Genomic DNA, 25,195 nt, shown 5'->3' on the forward strand with positions numbered 1-25,195 from the left:
TTTCCATGGGGTGTCCTGGGGCCTGTGTGCCCACAGCTGCCAGGCCCATAGGACACCTGAGCCCAGCACAGACCTGATCTCTGGGTGGCCTGTGAGCCTCCGGGAGGACCCGGGCTATGGGCCCAATGGGCATGGTCAGGAGGGGACAGGAGACCTGCACATTACACAGGACAGACCCCTGGGGGTGCCTGGGCCCCTTCCTGCCCTTGTCCACACACCATCTTACTCCCAGGCTTGATGAGGCATGAGGTTTGCTGCTAAAAGTGTTGGGGTGACCCGAGGGCGAGGGGCCCTCACTCATCAAAGCATATCTCCGCTTTAAACCTGCGTTGCTCCAGATGCCCCCTAAAGATCTTCTGTCCAGGGTGGTGGCCCATCCCCTTACCTAACTCTCCTCTCTCCAAAAGTCTCCTCTCTCCTTCTTTCTTGCCAGCTGGCCCTGCTCCCCACAACCCCGCCAAGCTCCATCACCCACTCATTGGAGCAGAGGCAGCCTGCCAGTTGCAGGGAGAGGAGTCTGTCCCCAGTGAACGCCACTACCTCTGTCTCGCCAGCACCCCTCAGGGGCTGGGCAGGGCCTGTCAGTGGGGTGAAGGGAGGTCTCTAGAGGGTGTTCCAGGTGGCTGGAGCCACCATTAGTCTCAGGCTTCCAGGTGGTGCTGGACCCTGCCAAACCTTCCGGGGGCTCACATGTTCCAGGACAGGGGGCGTGGTGACAAAACAAGAGAGGCAACAGTGGCCTTGGGCATCATCCCCCTCCTCGGGCACCAGTCTGCCAAAACAAAAGCTGAGATTAATTTGCACCAGGTCGAGGGAGTGGACATGGGGATGCTCCGTCCACTTCAGGGACCGTTTGGTTTCTAAGCAGGGGCTCAAAGAGGAGGGGTTCCACTATCAGCTGAGGGTGGTCACCTGGGCCCACTGATAGGCTGGTGTCCTAACTGCTACGCACAGATGGGCCCGGGACCAGACCTCTAGCAGTGCAGAGGTTCCCACACTGCAGCCTGAGTCTCCTCTCAGGGTAAGCGAGACCTTGTCAGAGTTTGCAACAAACACCAGGAGTAACTTTCAAGTGGAAACACAGCTGGCACGGGCAGCACAGGGCTTATCAATGACGGGGCAATCAAGTGGAATCATGACCTTTGCACCTGTCCTTTGCTTCTGTGCCTTTCTCCTCTGCAGCCACCCTGGGCTGTCTCTGGCCTGGCCTCCTTTTACCATGGAGCTGGGGGTGGGACAGTCTATTAGACCAAGCCTCACAAAGCAGGGAAGCAGATGGGCAGGGTGGAGGTGAGGGCAGAGCAGGAGTAACAATGACCTGCTACTGTAGCCACAGTGCCCTGCATGGCCAGAGCCTTGGTGGTGCTGGTGTTCCCAGTATTACTATCAGGAAGCCCATTCCATCAGTGCTGTTGGTAACAATTCTTGTATGCTTATGGAACTTTTATACTTTTGCATTCTTCTCTGTGAGCCCTTGGAACAACTCTGCAGGGTGTGTCTATCTGCAGGGCATATAAATCCAATTTACAGATGAGAAAGCTGAGACATACAAGGGTAAAATAATTTTTCTCAAGGGCACCCAGTGTGGTGTTGATTCCTTTACATCAAGAGGAGATGTGAGGAAAGAAATGGAATTTCAAGAACTAGAAGGGGAAAGCCAGGAACCTACTCCAAACAAAGGGAAGGCTGCACAGGGCTGGGATGAGGAAGAATATTTGTTCATGGCCAGAGCAGCAGTGCTCACCAAGGTGGAGTGCCAGACTTGACTAGCATCATCCCTTTATCATCTTAAAACCTCTGACACCATTACCACCAGCATCATTGCTAGTAGCATCACTACCACCATCAATCACCATGACTACTACCATCAATAGAATCACTACCATCATCACCAACAAAAACAGCATCACTACCATCATCACCATGACCACCATCACCAGCATCACCACCATCATCACCATGACCACCACCACCAGCGTCACCACCATCATCACCATGACCACCATCACCAGCATCACCACCATCATCACCATGACCACCACCACCAGCATCACCACCATCATCACCATGACCACCACCAGCATCACCACCACCATCACCATGACCACCACCAGCATCACCACCACCATCACCATGACCACCACCACCAGCATCACCACCATCATCACCATAACCACCACCAACACCACCACCACCATAAACAGTATCACCATGGCTGCCATCAACCACTTATCATCATTACCACCACCACCACCACCCCTGGTCCCTGACTCCAAGGCCACAAAATCTTAACATCTCAGAGGCTGGCTGACCCTGGGGATGCTCCAGCCTCGCAGGTAAAGGAAACAGATGTCAGCTCAGATGTATCTATGTTTAGGTCCTGGGTTGGCCACCCATGCTTCTAAGCAAGTCACTCATCGTCTCTGACCTTGTGTCTAAAATGGACTAACATCGCCGCATGCCCCCCTCCCAAGTTTACTCTGAGGATCACATGAGTTACCTATAAACATCAAATGAGAGGTGAGAGGATGCAACCACAGGGACAAGGTTTGGAACTGTGTGCTCTGAAAAGGCTGGAACGATAACGTTACATGGCCTGCAGGATGGGGGAACATGACTTACTCCAGTGCATACTTGATATGGCTCCCGAGGGAGAGCAGGTGGATCCCAGAAGCTGACCTAGTGTTGAACAGGGAGGTGTGACGGCCAAGAGGACAGGTTCCCCACAAGGGCCATCGTGGATGAGGACTCTCCTCATTGTGTCCTCTTCTTATCAATGGCCACAGACAAGAAATCTCAAAGGACAGTGGCCCCAAGTCACTTGTGACTTCAGCAGTCTCCCTTTATCCATGGTTTCACTTTCTGAGGTTTTAATCACCCATGGTCAACTGAAGTCTGAAAATATTGAACAGAAAAGTCCAGAAATAAACAGTTGAAAAGTTTTCAATTACATGCCATTCTGAGTAGTGTGATGTCGAGGGCCGTTCCGCCCGGGGGAAGTGACTCATCCCTTTGTCCAGCGCACTCCTGCTGTCTACACCACCCACTGGTTAGTCACTTAAGAGCTGGCTCTGATATCAGATCAAAAACACGGTGTATGCAGTACAGGGTTCAGCACTGTCCCCCGTTTCATGCACCCAATAGGGGTCTTGGGAAGTATCCCCCGAAGATAACGGGGGACTGCTGCAGTCACAAAACAGCTGGTAAAACCAAGAGGTCCCCATCCTTCTCCTGCCCAGCCCTGACCCCAGGGTTGGATTTGGGAGGAGGAGATTTAAACTCCAAGTGTGTCCTGAAACCCCGACGAGGCCACACAGGGTGTCCTATAGGAGACAGGAGGGGATGGCTCCAGGTGTGGCTTCAGATGACAGAGGAGCAACTGCGCTCAGGGCGATTTCTGGGAGGAGGAAACACATGCCAGCCTCACCGCCACCCTGTCAGGTCCACACGATCTGAAGGAGAGATCTGAGAACGTTGTGCCCATTAGCCCTCAGGGTGTGGGGCTGGTGGCGGTCCGGAGACACTTCTCAGAGCAAATGGCAATGCTAAGCTGTAAGATGCTCCCAGTAAGGGCCCCTTACGCTGGTAAATTGGAGAGTGGCTGGAAAGGAGAGTCCACGGCAGGGATTCTGAATGGGAACAGTCCATGGGAAGAGAGCTTGGGAATCTGGAGTCTGGCGTACATGCTTCCCAGACACATACACAACACGTGTTTCCTTATGAATAAGCGAGGATCATAAAGGCACCTCCCATAAAGGGCAATTAGGAGGCTCAAAGGAGGTCCTCTTTCTTCTCCATTGAGTGCCACAAAAAAGTAGAAAGGACACACTGCAAACCACATCTGTTTCCTGGTCAGAGCTCTGACTGTCTGATCTAGACCCTGTGCTTATGGCTAGCTTCTAGAAACTTCTAGAGAGCCATGGGGATTATTCTTAAATGCAGACTTATCCCACAACAGTGGCCAGTCAAGGGAAGGCACAGCTAATCCCATCCTACACTCACACCTTCTACCTGAGCCCTGCACCAGGGAGTCAGCCAGAAGATTCCGGAAGCCCATTCTGCAGAGAATCCCATCAAGTCACTTCCTCGGTGGTCTCTGCAGCTGATTGAGGATCCCGACTCCAACAGGCTCTGGCGGTGCATACGGCACAGGACATGCTAAAACTACACTGGGTAGGTGCTGCTCATCTGGGTAGGTGCCCAGGAGTGAGGTAGGAGTTGAGAATGTGGCATCTTACTCCCTAGTCTGAGCTGCCTGGCTGTGAGGCCCCCACTCCTACCTCAGTGGCTTTCAGGTGACCAGATCCTGTCTCTGGAGGATGGAAACAGGGATGTACAGTGGTGACTCATCATACCCATTTTCTCATCATGTTCTACAAGAATGGTGCTCACTGATAGTCAAGTCTTTTGTTTGTTTCAGCAACTAAAATACGATTTGCTCTGGTGCTGCTTGGCCTTGTCATTTTCTCAGGGATAAACAGAGAGCCCTGGCCTGACAGTTTCCACGTACACATAAGATGTGTCACTGAAAACTGCATGCACGTGCATTGCATTCATTTTTCATAAACTGCCTCATCCATGGGTGCCAACTGATTACTTCGGAAATATTTTACCTTTGTTTCTTAGTCAAGATACATCATCAGGGGCAGCCCTGATTTCAATGTGTAGAATTCTGAGGAGGAAGGATCAAGTGATTCTACAATCCACCAGCCTGAATTCGCAGATGAGGAAATCGATGTCTTGGAAGATGTGGAAGGCAGTCAAGTCCCCAGCAGGGTAGGTGGGCACTGTCTCTCCATCCAGGGTGCATGTTTGGCCCCAGAGGGTCAGCTTTATGGGCCAACGGACCAGGCTGTAGCACCCAGTTGTGCAGCCAAGCACTAGCCTAGGTGTTGCTGGGAGAGTATTTTGTAGATGTGGTTAACATTTGCAGTCTGTTGGCTTGAAGTCAAAATTTTTCTCAGTAATGTGGGTGGGCCTCCTCCAATCAGTTAAAAGGCCTCAAGAGCAAAACTGAGGTTTCTCTGAGGAAGAAGAAATTCTGCCTCAAGGCTGCAGCACCAGGTCCTGTCTGGTCCAGCCTGGCGTTCCAGGCTGCTGGACTGCCCAGAGGATTTTAGACTTGCCTGTTCCCATAATCGGTGAGCCAATTCCTTGAAATGAGTCTCTTAATACATACACTCTATCTGTATCTACATCTGTGTCTATGTCCCACTGGTTCTGTTTCTCTGAAGAATCTTGACTCGAACAGTCACCAGGAGGTGGCTCCTGGCCCGGGACCACAGGTCTCAGCATCTGCAGCATCCAGGTCCCCTCCACAGGGTGTCACGGGAAATGATGTGTGTCCCTGCTGTGCCAGAGCCTCACACAAGAGGGCAGCGTTTCTCCATTCTCTCTCCCCATCTCTGCAGGCTGGCGGCAGGGGACCCTAAGGCCCTCGAGGATGACCAGGCCACAGAATGGAAGGGCCTGGACGGCTCGGTCACATCATGGAGAAAATCAGCCCATCTGCTGACCAGAAGAGACCACACTGGGTGGCTACTGGGCAGGAAAAAAACCTGCACTCCATTAAGCCACTGAAGTTGTGGGTTCACTTGTCATAGCAACTGACATTGTGCTACCTAATACAAACGGGTGGAAAGCTTTAGAGTCTTGACGAAAGCCAGACCTTCCGACTCCTAACTGATCAAGTGCAACACCACCCAACCTCCTTTCCACAAATGCGGTGGGCCAAATGACATGCACTCTGTCCTGGATAGGCACCATGCAGGGCACAGGTGTCCCTGCCCTCAGGGAGCCTAAACTCCAGCAGGATGGGGTGAGGACAAGCATGTAATTAACCACAAATTTTCTAGAGCACCATCTTCCAAGATGCATCTCCTCCTGTATATAACAACATAGTCATATGTGGCACTTAGCTCTCAGGTCTCTGGCCTGATGCATGCAAAGAGGTGAGATTTTATAAATCTGGGCATGCCTCTGTCTCTTATGCACAGAAACAAAAAAGCTACGATCATAAACTTCCCCCCAACTCTTCATACTCATCATCTCCAGGCTTCACATTTCAGATAAAGAAGTCTACTCAGAGCCAGCCAGAGACAGCTGAGCTGAGAATAGACCTGGATATGTTTCTGCTTCCCCATTGCCTCAGGTGGATGTGCAGGAGGATTAATCACTGGTAGTCACACACCAGGATCACCACCCTGACCACTGCATGAGAAATGCTGCCCTGATGCAGGTACAGGTCACAGCTCAAGCATTAGTAGTTACAAATAATGGGTCACAGTCCCTGCCCAGTAACTCCCTATCTATGTGCTCCAACATGCTGAGATGGGGATGCTCATGTGTACAATGCAGGTGATGATTCCTGCCCTACTTATTCCAGAAGGTTGGATGAGACAGCATGCAGAAAAGCCCACTGGAGACTGTGAAGTCCCATAAACATGCAGCCTTAAGAAATTGCAACTAAGGCTCAGGTGAGTAAGCCCACTATATCTTGAAGGCATAACTACCAAACTATTCATGGAATTAAGCTGAACTTGTATCATTTGACCAACCATCCATCCAACCAACCAACCAATTAGCCAGCCAGCTAACCAACCAACCAACCAACCAACCAACTAACCAATCAGTCAGTCAGCCAACTAATTAATCAACCAACCAACCAATCAGTCAGCCAGACAGCTAATCAACCAACCAACCAAACAACCAACCAGCCAGCCAGCCAGCCAGCCAGCCAGCCAGCCAGCCAAGCAACCAACCAACCAACCAACCAACCAAGCAGCAAGCCAGCTAGCTAATCAACCAACCAACCAGCCAACGAGGACCACCATTTGATTTTGCTGTTTGTTATCCCCAACCTCCAGCGACTGTCATGAGGCGATGATCATTCACTGGATCCTGAGCAGCCACTTCTTTACTGAGTTATTCATTCTGTGAATCACTCACTTATTTCATTTAATGTTCATGAATGGGGTTTACCAACTAAATGTTCATTTTACAACATAAAGCAATGGTGCTCCATAAAAGAGAAACAGCTTCCAAGGGTGCAAGCAAGGCCAACTGTGTAGAAAGAGCTTGCTGGATGGGAACATCTAAAAACATTTTGTACCATCTTCCAGATTCTATGTATATTCAAAGTCTTCTAATTTTCAACATCAAAAAAAGCTACAAAAAGGGCCAGGCATGGTGGCTGACACCTACAATCCCAGTACTTTGGGAGACTGAGGCAGGAGGGTCACTTGTGCCTAGGAGTTCAAGAACCACCTGGGCAACATAGTGAGAACTTGTCTCTACAAAAAAATATACTAATAAAATAAATTTTAAAATAAGGCAGGAGAATCATTTGAGCCTGGGAAGTCAAGGCATGTAATGAGCCATGATGGCACCACTGCATTCCCACCTGGATGACACAGCAAGACCCCAACTCAAAAGAAAAAAGTGACAAAAAGCACTAACGTGAAAGAAAAAAAGAAATAATTGAAAAAAAGAATAATTTGGATTAGATTCAAAAATTTAAAAACCCTTCTACTCATATAGTTGACCCTTGAACAACATGGATTTGAACTGCATGGGTCAACTTACATGTGGATTTTTCAACTAAATGTAGACTGAAAACACAATATTCATGAGATATAAAACCTGCATATACAGGGCTGACTTCACACACACAGGTTCCATGGAGGTGACTGTGGGACTTGAGGTGGATTTTGGTATATGGTGTGAGGGGGTGGTGTCCTGGAACCAATCCCTGTGTATATTGAGAGATGACTGTAGTTAGAAAATGAAAAGACAAGTCACAGGCTGGGAAAAATGTTTGCAGCATATATTTGACAAAGGACTGATAAACAGAATATATAAAGAACTCCTACAAACCAATAAGGAAAAGATGAACATCACCATTAAAAATGAACCGAAGACTTAAAGAAGCTATACATACAGCAAATGAGCACACAAAGAGACGCTTAATCATCACCAGAAAAATGCAAATTACACCCACAATAAGGTATCATTTCATATCCATTAGAACAGCTGAAGTTAAACAGACCAAATGTTGATGAGAAAGTGGAGCAACTGGAACTCTCACACACTGCTGGTAGGAGAACAAAATGGGACAGCACTTTGGAGAACTGTGTGGTAGTTTCTTATAAAATGAAAATGTTATCATACAACCCAGCAGGTTTCTACCTAGAGAAATAAAAATGTATGTCCTTAGAAAGACTCACACAAAAACCTTTTTCGGCAGGTTCATTCATATTAGCTGAAACTGAGAAGCGTCCACATGTCCATCATCAGGAGAATGATCAAACTGTGGTGTAAATACATCATAGAACACTACCCAGCAATACACATTTATAAACTGCTGTCTGGGCATGGTGGATCATGCCTGTAATCCCAGCACGTTGGGAGGTCGAGGCAGGTGGATCCCTTGAGGTCAGGAGTTTGAAACCAGTCTGGCCAACATGGTGAAATCTCCTCCTTACTAAAAATACAAAAATTATCCAGGTGTGGTGGTGGGATCCTGTAATCCCAGCTACTAGGGAAGCTGAGGCATGAGAATCACTTGAACCCTGGAGTTGGAGGTTGCAGTGAGCTGAGATGGCGCCACTGCACTTCAGTCTGGGCAACAGAGACTGTCTCAAAACAAAAAAAAAATTTATAAACCACTGAGTCCTGCAATACATAGCTGATATCACAGGCATTAGGCTGAGAGAAAGAATTTGGGCCTGAGAGTACATGTTGCAGGGTCCTATCTATGTGAAATCCAATGATAGGCAAAACTGGTCTATGGTGACAGAAATCAGAATCACACTTGCTTCTGGTGTGGGATGGGGAGGGATGGCTAGAAGACAGCCTGAGATCACTTCCTGGGAAGACGGAAAGGTGTTTTTTTTTTTTAGTTATTTTATATATTTTTCGAGACGGAGTTTTGCTGTTGTCACCCAGGCTGGAGTGCAATGGTGTGATCTTGGCTCACTGCAACCTCCACATCCTAGGTTCAAGTGATTCTTGTGCCTCGGCCTCCTGAGTAGCTGGGATTACAGGCATGCAGCATCACACCCAGCTCATTTTTGTATTTTCAGTAGAGACGGGTTTCACCATGTTGGCCAGGATGCTCTCAAACTCCTGATCTCAAGTGATTCACCTGCCTCAGTCTCTCAAGGTACTAGGATTACAGGCGTGAGCCACCGCACCCAGCCTGTGAAGGAAAGGTTTAATACCTTATTTGCAGTTGGAGACGTGGGTATATACATTTGTTAAAATGCACTGAACTAGATTTTTCTTATAATCTGTGTGTTTTCCTGTATGTAAATCACACCTCTATAAAAGAAGATAATACAAAAGAAGGTGCTAAGTCACGATCTTAGAATACCCAAGGGCAAACAGAACCGAGCAGGAACCACTGTGGAATCCTCCCCACCCTCCTCAACTCCTCTGTGCTGTGATCTTGGTGTACCTCGTTCCACCCCAGGTCACAGAGACGCCTTCCTTCCCTGACCCACAGCCTTTGTGTTAGAGGAGAGTTCTGATGTTCATTTTTGCCATCTGTGTTAGGGAGAAAGATGGCTCCTCCCAAGGATGCCCAGATCCTAATCCCTAGAACCTGTGAATATGTTCCCTTAAGGCAAAAGGGAATTAAGGTTACAGGCAGAATTAAGGCGGCCCATCAGTTTACTTGACCTGGATTAGCAAGGTGGGCCCATCTAATCACACGGGTTGTTTTCTTTTCTTTTCTCTTTTCTCTCTTCTCTCTTTTTTTTTGAGATGGAGTCTTGCTCTGTTGCCCAGGCTGGAGTGCAGTGGTGCAATCTCAGCTCACTGCAACCTCTGCCTCCCAAGTTCAAGCAATTTTCCTGCCTCATCCTCCCGAGTAGCTGGGACTACAGGTGCGTGGCACCATGTCCAGCTAATTTTTGTATTTTTAGTACAGACAGTGTTTCCCCATGTTGGCCAGGCTGGTCTCGAACTCCTGAACCCAACTCCTGTCCACCTCAGCCTCCCAAAGTGCTGGGATTACAGGTGTGAGTCACTGCACCTGGCCATAATCACATAGGTTCTTAAAAGTAGAAGAGGAGGCAGGAGGGAGGGTTGGGGAGATGCAATGGAAGAAGGACCGTACCAACAGGTGCTGGCCTTGGAGATGGAGGATGGAGCCAAGGAGCCAAGATGGAGATGGAGCCAAGGATGCTGGAAAGGCAAGGAAACTAACCCTCCCCCACAGATTGCAGAAAGGAATGCAGCCCTGCTGATGCCCTGACTTTAGCCCAATGAGACTCACACCTACATCAGCCCAGGTAGAAAATACGGTTTTATCAAGGACATTGTCCTTGGAGTGTGAGCTGGAGCAAGATCACCCTTCTAGAAACCTCTGTCTTACCCCTTAAATAACCTCCTCCCACAGTAAACACAAACACAAACCACCACCCCTCTGGAAGCTGCTTGCACAGGATGTGCGTCTTCTGGCAGACTCCACCTCACCCACCTGCCCTGGGTGGGGACCCTGTCGATGGGGCTGGAGAAAGCCATATGTTCTCATCTAGGGCACACAGGGTGATGCTGGCAGGTGGACAGGAAAAGCCCACAGGAGAGAGAAGGAAGGCAGGTTGCTCCAGCTGCCCTGCTTCCTCCTGCACACTATCCTGGAAGCCACTACTCTCTGGAGGATGGAGAGAGCAGGAAGCTCAAATGATCCCCCTAGGCAGCCCCCCAGGACTGCCACATCCAGGTGTGGCATAGCCAACAAAGCCCAGTGCTGGCACAGTTGAGTCCTTCCAACAAAAGAGTGGAGGGAGGGCAGCCAGCGTGGCTCTGAAGGTGAGTGACAGGAGAGGGAGGAGTGGTGGCTGCTCAAGAAGCGGACTGGAGGACAGGGAGAAGGAAGGCACTGGGCAACCCTGGGAGGCAAGCTGAGCTCCCGGGCCTGGCCCTTCTCAGACAAGTGAGGCAGGGGCAGGTTGCCTGCAGGAGAGGGTGGGTGTGGACCGGGGTGGACGGGCAATGGCAGGGCTTGGAGGTCTGGCCTGTGCCAGTGCTCAGTGTGATTGCTGCCCAGCGTAAAGCCCGTGTGGCCTACCTGGTTCAACTCTGCTTATCTTGAAGCAACAGGATGCCTGAGGTCAGAAGTTCCCCCTGGTGACCAAAAAGGCTAAGACTAGTGGGATCCAAGATGGCAGCTCACTTGGCTTCTGAAGAACCTCTAACCTCATTACAATCTGATTTCCATGCTAAATGACCCTCCCACCAGCACCAGGATAGTTGACAATCACCATGACAACAACAGAAAGAAACCATAAAAGGACAGAAAGGAAGGCGGCACACCAGTTCTGAGAAGCTTTCTGCTCATTTCCAGAAAAGACATGAATATTCCTCCCCTTGATTTAATGCCCAATCCCTTCATTACAGAGGCCCCAGATCTGTGACTTCCCAGCTCTTGGGAGCTGATAAATGGATCTGTGAGCCAAGCTCCCGCTTCTCAGTTCCATGGCCATCAAATAAAGCCTGTGCTGCTTGAAGCTCACTTTTGCTTTTGGATACTGGCTGTGCAGCACATAACAGAGAAAGACCCCATTCTTGGGAAGACCAGCTTTGTTGGTAACATTGTCATCGCCACATCCAGAAAAACACACACCCTCCCACCCAGCCTCTGAGCAGAGCATATTCCCAGCTTCTCCTTCGTGGTTAAGTTTGGGACATGTCTTACCTCGACACCCCACAATACCGTCTGGTGTCTAAGCCTGAGCAGGGACTCATCAGCAGAGAAACTGCTGCACGAACTGAGCCCCTGTTGAAGCCAAGATCTCAGACAGAAAACCCACTAAGCCTCCCTGCTAGAGACTGCAAAGCCAGCCAGGTCCAGGACAGACTCCTCCTTGCTTTCCAGAACACACGTTTGTAGGGCCTGGCTGGCCCCAGCACATCTGATCAGGCAGTGGGGGGCTACCTAGTGAGCCCGTAGACTAGGAACCTCAAAAACAGGGCAATGGGCCCATTTGGACAGAGCTCAGAGGCGGCGGGCTCTGCACAAGAAGGCGTGCATGGTTGGTGGCCGCAGCGTCCATGGCCGCTTGACACATGTTCTGTGAGCCTGGGATTCTACTAAAAGCCAGACGCCATTCACATGCGCACATGCGGACTGCTTTCTTCTTATAAGACACTTAAGGCTTCACTTTTCCTCCACTCTTTTATATATATGTACACACACACACACACACACACACACACACACTCTTGGTATCATTTTATATAAGTGGTCTCCTCTTCACATTTTAATCAATTCAATCTCTCGGCAATCAATTTTGAAACAATTTTCAGCAAGTGCTATATCTGGAGGTTCTAAGAGAGATGCTGGAATGGCTTCCCGTCGGAACACTGAACTCTTTCGAGCAGTTTTTACGGAGGCGTTTGCTATGTGTTCTCAGGGCAGCACGGGAGCATCTCGCCTGCACATGGGAAGCTGCCTGTTTTATGCCATCGATAGAAGAGATCGAAAAAGAAATCTAATCAACCCCCAAAAGTCTTTCTCTGACGGCTAGAACATACGGTCCAAGTTTCTGGGACGTGTACTGAGCAGCCTTTTAACTAAAAGCTTCCACACCATCTTGTAAGGAATTTCTGGTTTGGATGAAGCCCAGAGGAATGAAAGCAACCAACCTGTTTCCAAAGATCTAGAAAGTCTTGAATTTGCAACTCAGCCTGCCTCTACGACGCAATGGCCGAATCTTGCCATGGACAACACCGACCACGGGCCTGAGATAGGCCCGCGGGATCGAGGGTGGGCAGCCACAAGTGCCCGCCTTACCTGCCTGGCTGTCTCTGGGCTTACACTGGACCTCCTCCACGCACTCCGCCGGAAACCATCCGATGTGGCCACGGGCGCTGCCTTCCCAGAAGCCCCCTTCGCCGATGCTCAGAACTAGAGACAACAAAAAGGGAGAGGCGTTAGCAGTGGGGACGTGGAGGGCCTGAGGGTGAACAGGACGAGGGGCCTGGGCAGAGGCAGGAGAATCAGCGCATCCCTGGCCAGGCGTGCAGAGTAAGTGGCTCTGGTGTGACTGCACTTCCTTCAGCCGCTGACAGTGCTGAGAGGCATTGGGGCACCACCACTGCAGATCACAGGCATCCTCTGCCCCTTAGGTGATGAGACAGGAACGAAGCGCTGACGTGTTTGCATCTTTATGAATCTGACACCACATCATACAAATGGATGTGCATGGCGGCCCTGTAGCACCTCTCAGTGTTGCACATGAGACGGGACAGTGGTGCTTGGCTGTCCTTACCATCAATGATTTCAGATATAAAAGTGGAGTCGGGGGGGCACTGCCACGAAGCGGGGAGGCAATGATGAGGTCATACCTTCCCCTCCTAAGCTGGGCAAGAACCGGAGGCAGAAGGACTGGAAGAAAGAAAATCCACCTGCCCGACTCTGTCTGGATCTTTTAAACAAGCGTGGGGAAGGAGAAATCACAGCAGAGGGCCGGGCGCAGTGGCTCATGCCTGTAATCCCAGCACTTTGGGGGGCTGAGGGGGGTGGACCCTCTGAGGTCAGGAGTTCAAGACCAGCCTGGCCAACATAGCGAACGCTAGCTCTACTAAAAATACAAAAATTAGCCAGGTGTGATGGCACACACCTGTAATCTCAGCCACTTGGGAGGCTGAGACTGGAGAATCACCTGAACCTGGAAGATGAAAGTTGCAGTGAGCCGAGATCGCGCCACTGCACTCAGCCTGGGTGACAGAGTGAGACGCCATCTCAAAAAAAAAAAAAGAAAAAAAAAGAAAAAGAAATCACAGCAGAGGATGGGCGAGCCGCTCACGAATCATCTGACAATGGTGTGGACGTGGAATTATCTTCACTTAAAATGGAAGGAACTGCACTAAAAACCTCACACAGTCAGCACCAGCCCCTTGGAGGCCTGGCCCACTGGCGTGCTGGCTTATTAATCAGGAACCTATTCAGTATGTGGTTGCTGGCAAGGACTGCAGGTTTCTTTCTGACTTGTGGTTGAAAGAAGCCAATTCCCCAGGAGAGAAGCGATGGTGGCCACACAGTGACCTTGGCCTGGGGACCATGTACATCACTGGACAGACACGGCCGCCCTAGCCTACAGGGTGGAAGTTGCTGAGTCCAGACACAGGCATCCCTCCCCGGGCCATGTACTGGGTACACAGTAGGCCCTCAATGAACATCCGCTGGAAGAATAAAGCATGTTTGTTTTTAAACTCAACTGCTGAGCATGGGTGAGGGACATAAGCCCAAAGACACCATGGGGTGGGGGGAAGGTCACGAGGACCCCACTGGTCCCCATGGCCCCATTGTGATAACTATTTCTGTCATAAAGCTTGCAAAGCTTGCAGTGGCAAAGTGAGGAAGGAAAATCTATATCTTAGGATTTATTTATTTATTTATTATTTATTTATTTTTTTGAGGCAGGGTCTTGCTTTGTCACCCAGGCTGAAGTGCAGTGGTGCCATCACAGCTCACTGCAGCCTTGACCTCCCAGGCTTAAGCGATCCTCCCACCTCAGCCTCCGGAGTTGCTGTGATGACAGACGTGTACCACCACACCTCATTAATTATTATTATTATTACTTTTTTAGGGACAGGGTCTCACTATGTTGCCCAGGCTGGTTTCAAAACCCTAAGCTCAAGCAATCCGCCTGCCTCCACCTCCCAAAGTGTTTGGGATCACCGGCGTGAGCCACTGAACCAGTCTGTATCTTACTTAGGAGAGAACAATCTGATCTCTCCACATCTTTACCTTCTTTTAAATTACTCAGGACCCAAAGGCACCAGCCCTGCTGAAAGAGGAATCATGGCCCCAGAATTGTTCTCCTCTAGCCCTCATTTTAGTCTCAGAGGCCAGACAGAGAACCACTCAGCCCACGATTTTTGAAGGTTAATGGAACTGAAAACCCCACTTCATAAGTTCCTAATAACCTGAAGAAATGACCTAACTGAAACATGTCAGCCACATCCCAGGTGACCAGGACAATCATCACTGCCTGAAGCATCTCCTCCAAAACTTGATGCAGGGCCTGTGGGCTCCTCTCAGCCCAGCTGACCAGGATGTGCCCCACAGTTTCCCAGCAGAACCCTGGACCTGAGAGGGTCATCTCAGAGCAGTACCCCGGGCTGCAAAGAGAGGCCAAGGACTTGCTGATGTGCCACTAGGAGCCAATGCCCACAAAGATACCCATCCTCTCCTTCCTTCACGGCTGTGAGGTCATTCTGCTGTTTCATATGGGCCTGGGGAGAAGGGAACTGCATAGGTAGAGACTGGTATCTTCTTCCATGGAAGCTCTGCCCTATCTTAGCTACGCGATGCTTGGGAAAACTCGGTCTCTCTGTGCCTCAGTTTCCTCATTTATCACAGCATGACAATACTATCTAGCTCATAAACATTGCTATGCGTGAATCAGAGGCACACGAGCCCAGTGTGGAATGAGGACTCAACACTCTTGCCTGACTTTTCTTCCAAACTCCCCTCTCCAGGAGAATCATGCCTTTTAGTTCCATATTTAATCTCTATCAAGTATGCACTTCAGGATGTGTTATTGTTATTACAAAACCAACCAAAAATATGAAACGCTGTTTCCAATGGGCTTGTACAAGGAGGCAGAGGTGACATGCTGCAAGGGGTCCCCCCACCACGGGGAGCCTTTGTGTCAGGGGTGTAGAAACAGCAGGACCTGTGCCGAGGGTGCAGGGGAATGGAGGAGGGGCCCTTCTGGGTTTCTGGTTGTGCAAATGGTACCTGCTGGTCCTCTTCAGAGAATGGGGAGCAAGAGAGGGGTTTGTGCCTTGAGTGCCTCCCTGACAGAACACCTGCATCCAGGTAGGAATGGGTGTTCCTCATATGGTGAGGAAGGGGCTGGGCTTGGCTCCCCCATTGTTTGCTGATGCAATTCATTCAAAAGTAAGACATGGAGGAGAAGAGAGGAAGTCTCCATCCACCCAGCAGTACAAGAGTGAGCACTGGGCTGGGAGGCGAGAGACTCGGCCCCATCACTGGGATGCTGAGGGACCCCGGGGACTCCTGTGCTCTCTGTGGCCCCACCTTCTCCATGCGGAACACTAGGGTGAATTCTGAGAGTGAATTCTGAGCAGGCAACCAGGTGAATTCTGAAGTCTGGAGTCCTGCCTTGCCTTTGGATACTCTGGCTGGAAAAATTGTCAAGGACCCTGTCCCTGGAGCCCCAGACTTGCAGGGGAGCCATGGTGTGATAGGACTGACTCTACCACAGAGGATCAAATGAGAATCGTCCCAGCCAAACCGAGAGGCAGAAGGAAGACTACGGAAGCAAGGAGGCAGGGCGGCAAGACTCGGGGCAAGCCGTGCAGGAAGAGGCAGCGCTTTGAATGGTGGGTACAGAGCAGGTGAACGCATTGCATCCAGGGCATGAGGATGGGGGGAGGGGCACATACGGCATGGCTGGGGGCCCTGGGAAACCTGGCTAGAAAGAAGGTCCATCCTCAACACCATGTCTGCTCCAACACAGACGATGCTTTAAGGCACCTATGAGAACCAACTGTGGATCTCTCTATGGGCCCCACATGCTCCCTGAGGCCACAGTGGGGATAAGCTGGTTGGAGAAGGGCCAGCCCTGCTGTCCTCACCACGGCCACCACAGTGGGCCGCTCCCTGCCTCAGCAGCTCTCTTGCAAACTGGAAAGCAGCAGTGATTCCCTATACTGGATGAGCTGGGGCAGGGGTGGCTCCGACCCTTCTGCTATGCTCCACTTTCTCCGCCTCGACCCCAGCCTGGGTACAGAAACCTGCCAGGTCACTGCGGAAGAGGGAGTTGCCGAGACCCAGCATTTTTCCTGTTCTGTACCCAACATGCTGGTTTCTAATGTACCTCTGGGCCATCTTCAATTTCAAGCCATGCATGGTGTTCTTGAATCCGCATATCCTTCTGCTTAAATTGACACAGGACTTACTTGGGCCAGGGACTGTGCTGGGCTCTGGGGTCACAAAGATGGTGCAGGATTTGGGGCAGACACCTGGAGGAGCTTCAGAAGAGGAAGATGGCCTCACTGTCCACCCACCTAATGTCACAGAGCAGAAACGTTGGTGCCCCCTGTGCCCCCACCCCCCAGCACTGGCAATGCTATGTCGTGGGCTTAGTTTTTGCTTGCCAGAATGGGGGCTTGCAGCAAGCAGGGTCAATCATCACTGCTTCCCTAGGCCTCACCCATGGCCAGGAACCCTCAGGGGTTCATTGTGTGTCTGTTAAATAAATGAACCCCTAAAATGACCACGCTCATTGTGCCACGTGCTGCATCAGCATCAGAGGCCTGTGTGGCCTGGGCCAAAAAGTAGAGAGGGAGCGTGGCAGGTGGGGGCGGGGACACTCCCAGAGGGAGGGACATGGCGGCCGAATCCTGAAGGAGGAGCTGATGGGAAGACACAGGGACAGCTGCTGTCTGAGCAGAGGAAAAGCAGGATGGAAGCATGGTGGTGAGAGTGTGGGACAAAACACACACTGCTGTTTAGAAAACTCTGTCATTCTTCCATGCTGTCATGCACTCACTCACTCACCACCTATCCAACTACCCATCTATCCACTCATTCGTCCACCTATCAAACTCAACCACATATCCATCCATCCATCCATCCATCCATCCATCCATCCATCCATCCATCTTCCCACCTACTCATCCATCCATCTACCCATCCATCCATTTACCCACCCATCCATACATACATACATCCACCCACCCACCCACCTACCCACCCATTCATTCATCTTCCTATTTACCCATCCACCCATCCATCCATCTACCCATTCATCCAACTTCCCATCTACCCACTCACCCATCCATCCATCTACCCATCCATCCAACTTCCCATCTACCCACTCACCCATCCATCCATCTACCCATCCATCCATCTACCCATCCATCCATCCATTTACCCATTCATCCATCTTCCCATCTACATACCCATCCACCCATCCATCTACCTATCCATCCATCCACCCATTCATCTAACTTCCCATCTACCCACCCACCCATCCATCCATCTACCCATCCATCCATCTACCCATCCATCCATCCATCCGTCTACCCATTCATCTATCTTCCCATTCATCCATCTTCCCATCCAACCATCCATCCATCTATCCATCCATCCACCCACCCATCTACCCATTCATCTATCTTCCCATCTGCCCATCCCCCCCATCTATCCATCGGCCCATCCATCCATCTATCCATCTACTCATTCATCCATCTTCACATCTGCCCATGCACCCATCCATCCATCTACCCATTCATCTATCTACCCACCCATCTATCTTCCCATCTACCCACCCAACCATTCATCCATCTATCCATCTACCCATCCATCCATTCATCTATCCATCTACTCACTCATCTATCTTCCCACCTACCCATCCACCCATCCATCCATCTACCCATTCATCCATCTACCCATTCATCCATCTTCCCATCTATCCATCCATCCATCCATCCATCCATCCATCCATCCATCCATCTTCCCATCCATCCATCTTCCCATCTATCCATCCATCCATCCATCCATCCATCCATCCATCCATCCATCCATCTTCCCATCTACCCATCCATCCATTCATCTATCCACCCACCCATTCATCCATCTTCCCATCTACCCATCTACCCATCCACCCATCCATCTATCCACTTACCCATTCATCCATCCATCCATCCATCCATCCATCCATCCATCCATCCATCCATCCATCCGCCTGTCCACCCATTTGTCAGTTCATCTGCCTATCTACCCACCCATCTGCCTATCCGCCTCTCCATCCATCTGTCCATCCATCCGTTCATCTGCCTGCATGCCTGCCCATCCGTCCACCCACCCACCCAGCCATCCAGCCATTTCATCCATCCATCATCTATCCCATTCCAGGCACTGTGTCACATGCTTGGGAAACAAACAAGAAGAAAACATAGTCCTGCCTGCAGAGGGTCTACAATCTGTCACAGTCAGGAATGCTGCAAAATCACCTGAGGAGCTTGTTAACTATTCAGATATTCAGATAGCCCTCCAAGGGCTGTGTGTCCTTGGAGATACAATTCTGCAGATGTAGGGATGGATGGCCAGGAGATCTGCACATTTAACAAACTCCCCTCATGTCTCAGATGCAGGGACTTTGGGAAGAGAGGCTGAGAAACTGCACTCAGGTACACAGCTTGGGCAGGAGCCTCTGGCTCAGAAGCTTGATGCTGGATCTCGCATAAAGAACTATCGGGGGTGAAGGGACGAATGTGCCAGGTACAGTGAAGGACAAAGAGGAGCCCTTGAATTAAAAAAAAAAAAAAAAAAAGGAGGGTCAGTCGGGGAATCAGAACATGTACACACCTATTTTTGGGCACCTCTTATTTTAGGAGAAAAATGTTGGGGTATGTTTTCCCAGGTACATGGTATCCTGTCTACTGGGAATGTCAACCCCTTCCCAAATGGGACCGAGCAGAGGAGATGTAAATTAACCTTCTGAAAGAGCCAGGAGCAGCAGTGTTATCAGCAGGACCCCAGGGCCACCCTGGGGCCCGTCACAGCCACCCTGCCTGCCTGCTGCCCGGGGCCTGACTTCCACTGCAAAAAATGAGTTTGGTTTCTCTGGAAACCCTCCCAGACCTGCCCCTGCCAGCCAGGCAGCTGGGTTTCCTGCCCACAATGGTTGTTCTCTTGATATCAAGGGGACAGAATTCCTCCAAAGGGCCTTGGCTCTGCAGGCAGTGGATCGGCTCGACCCGCCCGCCTCTAAGCACTGCCATGCAGACAGCAAGGATGCGCGGGCCACCCCACGATGGGGAGGAGGCACCGACAGCTCGGCAGGAAGGAAGAGCGGCGCCACTGGCAGCAGGAAGGGGCTCTGCGCCAATTGTGTGCAAATGGCCTGCGCGGCCCACTCGAATCTCTTTTCAGAACAGCAGTCCTTTGCCATCGATCCTTTGAAGTGTGAGTTTTGGAACTGAGCTCTGTCATTTCTGTTCTCCCTGGGAGACAGGCCCAGCTCCCCACACGCCCCACGCTCCTGCGAGGGGCGGGTTCCAGTCTGGTCATGTTTGAGGAGGTGCTGCTGGGTTCCAGTGTGCTGGGGAGGGGCAGAGAGGCCAAGGAAGCCCAGTCCCGGGGCCTGGATAGGAGTCACATGACCTCCCTTCTTTCCTTTGTTGGATCATTCTGCCCAGGGAGTTGGACAGGGGAAGGCCCCCAGAGCTTCTGGGAATTAAGGTGTGAGATGTGGATTTGCCTGCCATGTCCCACGACCCATGTGAGTCCTGGGTCCTCAAGTCTGCCTACCACTGCCGGCCTGTGGGAGACTCGGGCCCACTGATGGGCTCATCGCCGGCTCCCCCTCTCCCTTGAGCTCCTGCTCATCCATGCTGCTACTCGGAGTCCCCTCTAAGGGACTCTCAGCTGTTCAGTGCCCACTCCCACGGGCCTCTGCTCTATGTCTAAGGCACTAGGGATGCATGACAAGTTCACAGCATGGAAGCTTGTCTGCAGCTCTGCCCCTCCTGGAGCATGGGTTGGTATGAGTGAGTCCACAGATGCCCAGCCCCAGGCTCCAGGTTCATCTTTACAGGCCTCTCTGCGCCTTTGGAAGTCCAGGACTAACCTGGCTGCCCTACAGGGACTGCCAGCTGCACCCCAGCCTCCTCCCTGGGCATCAGTGAACTCCAAGCAAGGCTCACAGAGGAGAAGCTCCACCCTTCGACCCCTGAGCCCCAGGCTTCTCCTCCCTACAATAGGGACAGGCCTGGACAGGAGGACCGTGTGTCCCTTCCTGCTCTGGAGGGACAGTGAGCCTCCTTGGCTCCCACTTGGGCCTAGGGGGTGGCCCTGAGTGTGCAGACCGGTCAGAAAACCTTCTCTAACTAGGAACCTCAGCTCTCACTTCCTAGAACAGGGTTGCTAACAAGGCCAGCATTGGCCCTGATCGCTGCACAGATGGCCCCTCTTGCTCCCCAAATGTGGGGCCTTGACATCCTTGTCACCTGACATCTCAGGGCTGGCCTCAGTGGGCAGGAGGGAAGGTGGCTCTCAGCACTAGTCCTCAGAGAGACAGCCAAGTTGATGGGGTAAGTGTGAGGGATTTTAAAGTGGCAGTTACACCAATCTGCAATGTTGTAAAAACAAAACAAAAACTAAGTTTTTAATAAACAAAAAAAATCTCAACAGGGTAATAGGAGGTCTTGGCAAATAAAAGGCAACAATAAAAATGATACACGGAAAAGCTAGCAAACATAATTTCTGAAATTATAAAACTCAAAAGACAGACTTAACAGCCAAAGGGGCATTACAAAGGAAAGGGTAAATAAACAATAACCAATAGAAATGATCTAATGTAAAGAAAAATGACTGAAAAAAATTAATAGAGCTCCAGGGACTTATTTGATGCTATCAAATAACGAAATATGTGTGCAGCAGGAACACTGGCCATCAGGCAAGTGGCGGGGCTCTGCCGTAATTAGAATGTTGCAGTAACCCAGGTCAAGCTGACCTGATCGGTGTGGCGCGCAGAGAAAGGAACTGAGTCAATTACCTGCTGGGGGCCAGGCGGCAGCCAGCTGGGGAAGGCGGGATTTGAACCGGGCCTACTGACCTCTAAGGGCCACACCTTCCACCCACGCCACGCATCCTCTGGAAGCCTGCCCTCCAGTGGCAGGGCCCGGGCGTGCTGGCCACACGTGTTAGGGCTTTCTTGCTCCACCCAGTGAGTTCCTACCATCCCACACAACCTCTGCAGCCCACACCTGCCATGTTACTTCTGCTGAGTGCCTCAGATGCCACCACTGCCAACTTCCCTCCAACCCTACTTTTATCTTCCTGCAGTGCCTCACATACCTGATTTCCCCCTGGGCAGAAACCATCGCTGGCTCCCCAGTACCCCAGGAACAACATCTAACCCCTTCTTGACCTGGTGTTGACAATGGCCCCCCAGAGGCTCCTCAATGCTGGTTCCCAGGATTCTGCTTTGAGAATCTTTCCTTCCAACCTGGTAGAATTCCTTCCTTTGAACACTGCAGGACCCGGGCCTCAGGTCCCACCAGACCATCTACCTGGAGACCCCAAAGCTGACCCATGCCAGGTCCCACCCCGACACTTCAGACTTAGGGGATGGAAAGGAGCTCTGCTCTTCGATGCCCTCATCTGGCTCCCCCACTGCCCTTCTCAAGTGGAATCTCATTCCCAATGGAAGTGTCCCCTTCGATCCCTGAGACCCAGCACTGGGGGATGCCGCAGCAGCTTCCTGGAGAGTGAGGGAAAGGGTCTGGGAACGTCACTCTGTTCCCCATTCCTGCCCTTCCAGGGGCCTGTATTTTCCATGGAGAAGTACAGCCTTGGACATCGTCCCCACAGCAGGCCGGATGAAGGGCCCCAGCCTGACCTCACTCCGGGAGCAGAGGACAACCAGCAGACACTGACCTTTGACCCTGTCACCACGGTGAAGGGGGATCTCGCCGTCCACTTGGGGTTGGTATGGCTTGACGGCGACGAAGAGCCTCCCAGGCACGGCACTGTAGAGCTTCCGCTTGGGCCCCGGGTACTCGAAGGCCGAGAGTGAGTCCTTGTTGGCACCAGGAGCAAAAGGCGACCTGGACCAGGCGAGAGGGGCAGAGAGAGAGAGAGAGAGAGAGCAGAGTCACAAGGTCACAAGCCACACGCCACAAACCACAGCCAAGCCATTCAACACATGCTGCGCCTCGGTTGCCGCATCAGAACTCCTGATGCCAGACAGGAAGATGGGAACGGGCCGGGACAGCACTGTGGTCAGAGGCTCAGGCAGATCCAGCAATCCCACTTGCGGGTCTGCCCCGCACGGACAGACAGCAGCCACTCGGGGAGACATCTGCACACCTGCGTTCACAGTGGCACCGTTCACAGCAGCCCAAGGGTCCCTCCACAGAATGGAGAGACACAGGGTGGCCCAAACATACAATGGAACGCTGTTTAGCCTCTATCAGGAATTAAACTCTGGGCCAGGTGTGGTGGGATCATATCTGTAATCCCAGCACTTTGGGAGGCTGAGGTGGGCGGACCACCTGAGATCGTGAGTTCGGGACCAGCATGGCCAATGTGGTGAAACCTTGTCTGCACTAAAAATTCAAAAAATACCAGGGTGTGGTGGTGAGCACCTGTAATCCCAGCTACTGGAGAGGCTGAGGCAGGAGAATTGCTTGAACCTGGGAGGCGGAGGTTGCAGTGAGCCGAGATTGCACCACTGCACTCCAGCAAGGGTGACAGAGTGAGACTCTGTCCCCCGCCCCCAAAAAAAAAAGTAAACTCTGACACAGGCTACACCGTGGGTGAACCTTGGGGACACTGCTCAGTGAGATACGCCAGACACAAAAGAACACAGACTGTGTGATCCCAGCCATGTGAGGGCCTGAGAGCTGTCAGATTCATGGACACAGAAAGTAGAATGGCGGGTGCCGGGGGCTGGTGGAGAGAATGGGGAGTGAGGGTTCAATGGGGACAGAGTTTTGGTTTCACAAGATGAGAAGGTTCTGGAGATGGATGATGGTGACGGTTGCACAGCACTCGAATGTATTCCACTGAAACCCACTGAACTGTGCACTTCAAAATGGTTCTAAGGTGATAAATTTGATGTTACATATATTTTTCCTCCATTTTACTTCATTTTATTTATTTGAGACAACGTCTCACTCTGTTACCCAGGTGGGACTGCAGTGGCATGATCTCGGTTCACTGCAACCTCTGCCTCCCAGGTTCAAGCGATTCTCGTGCCTCAGCCTCCTGAGTACCTGGGATTACAGGTGCCTGCCACCATGCCTGGCTAATTTTTGTATTTTTAGTAGAGATGGGGTTTCACCATGTTCACCAGGATGATCTCAAAGTTCTGGCCTCAAATGATCCGCCTGCCTCGGCCTCCCAAAGTGCTGAAGTTACAGGTGTGAGCCACCGCACCTGGCCTATTTTGGCACTATTTTAAAAAAGACTAGCCTGGGCAACATGATGAAACCCTATTTCTACTAAAAAAAATGTTGGCCAGGCATGGTGCTGTGCATTTGTGGTTCTCACTACTCGGGAGGCTCAGGTGAGAGCACTGCTTGTGGCCAGGAGGTCGCGGCTGCAGTAAGCCATGATTGCGCCACTGCACTCCAGCCTGGGTGACAGAGTGAGATCCTGTCTCAAAAAAACAAAAACAAACAAACCCCAAAGAGACTCAGGTGGAGACAGAGATCCAGGAAGGCCATGGGTGTCCGACATTTCATCCACCTCACTGTGAGCATCAGTCACACTGGATGAGGAAGCACCCAGGACCTTCCATCAGAATGGGTCATGACCTCGGTTCTTCCAGTGCAGTTCCCAGCGGCCCCAGCGAAACACACTAGAGGAACTAATATCAGTTCTTGCTGTATGTCATTGATTTTGCACAGAGCTATGTTTTCAACCTGACTTCTACACCCGACAGTAAGACACACCTTAACAGGGCCCAGCGACAGGACACGCAGCACAAAGTACTCTGAGATGCACCTACAAAGTGGCCAGGACGGGCGTCCTTAGAAACAAACGCATCTACATGGAGGAAGCTGGCCAGAAATTCAGGACGGCCATCCTTAGAAACAAACGCATCTACACGGAGGAAGCTGGCCAGAAATTCAGGACGGCCCTCCCGTGCACATGCTCAGAAAGACAGAGAAAGCGTCCACCTGCGGCTGGCGTCCTCCAACAGGGCCCCTGGCTGCAGGGAAGCGAGTGGCCTCTGACCATGGTTCCCCTCCCAAACTTTACGTGCTGTGGCCTCTGAGGCGATGGAGGCAGCATCAGTCTTTCTATGAGGACAGGGAGGAAGGGCCCATGCACACAGGGACCCACGCAAAACAGGCTTGCAGGGAAAGTTCTAGAAGCGGATGTGACTACCCTCTTTTGGCATTTAACATAAGCCTCCCCCTCATCATGTGCCTTCACTACTGTAGTCACCCGACTCGTGTCCCTGATAATTGTCTTATAGTTTGCTCTGTGCTTGTATAAAGTTACAGAAGGGCAACAGGGCTGTATTTAGTTCTGCTTCTTACTCCTTCTCTCGGCATTAGGATGGTGAGATCTGGCCACGGGGACCTTACCCGTGTCAATGTGTTTGAGGAGCCAGGGCTCCATGTACTCTGATTACTCTGTAGGGAGCAGACTGGGCCTGAACACTCAGTCTGTCTGCCTGACTCCAAATCT

General features: G+C 51.2%; 1 protein-coding gene across 4 annotated transcripts in view; it reads right to left on the minus strand.

Moving 5' to 3' along the window:
• Positions 1-25,195, minus strand: part of SHANK2 (SH3 and multiple ankyrin repeat domains 2) — a 683,630-nt gene that overhangs the window by 315,716 nt on the left and 342,719 nt on the right. For all 4 annotated transcript variants that reach the window (XM_030811436.1, XM_030811433.1, XM_030811432.1 and 1 more), the window contains exons 13-14: positions 22,430-22,599; positions 12,800-12,913 (exon numbers count right to left, since the gene is read on the minus strand). In XM_030811436.1, coding sequence (XP_030667296.1) covers positions 12,800-12,913; positions 22,430-22,599 — 284 coding nt within the window. The remainder of the gene's footprint in view (positions 1-12,799; positions 12,914-22,429; positions 22,600-25,195) is intronic.

The sequence above is a fragment of the Nomascus leucogenys genome, chromosome 4 (assembly GCF_006542625.1).
Source record: "Nomascus leucogenys isolate Asia chromosome 4, Asia_NLE_v1, whole genome shotgun sequence".
Classification (NCBI taxonomy): domain Eukaryota; kingdom Metazoa; phylum Chordata; class Mammalia; order Primates; family Hylobatidae; genus Nomascus; species Nomascus leucogenys.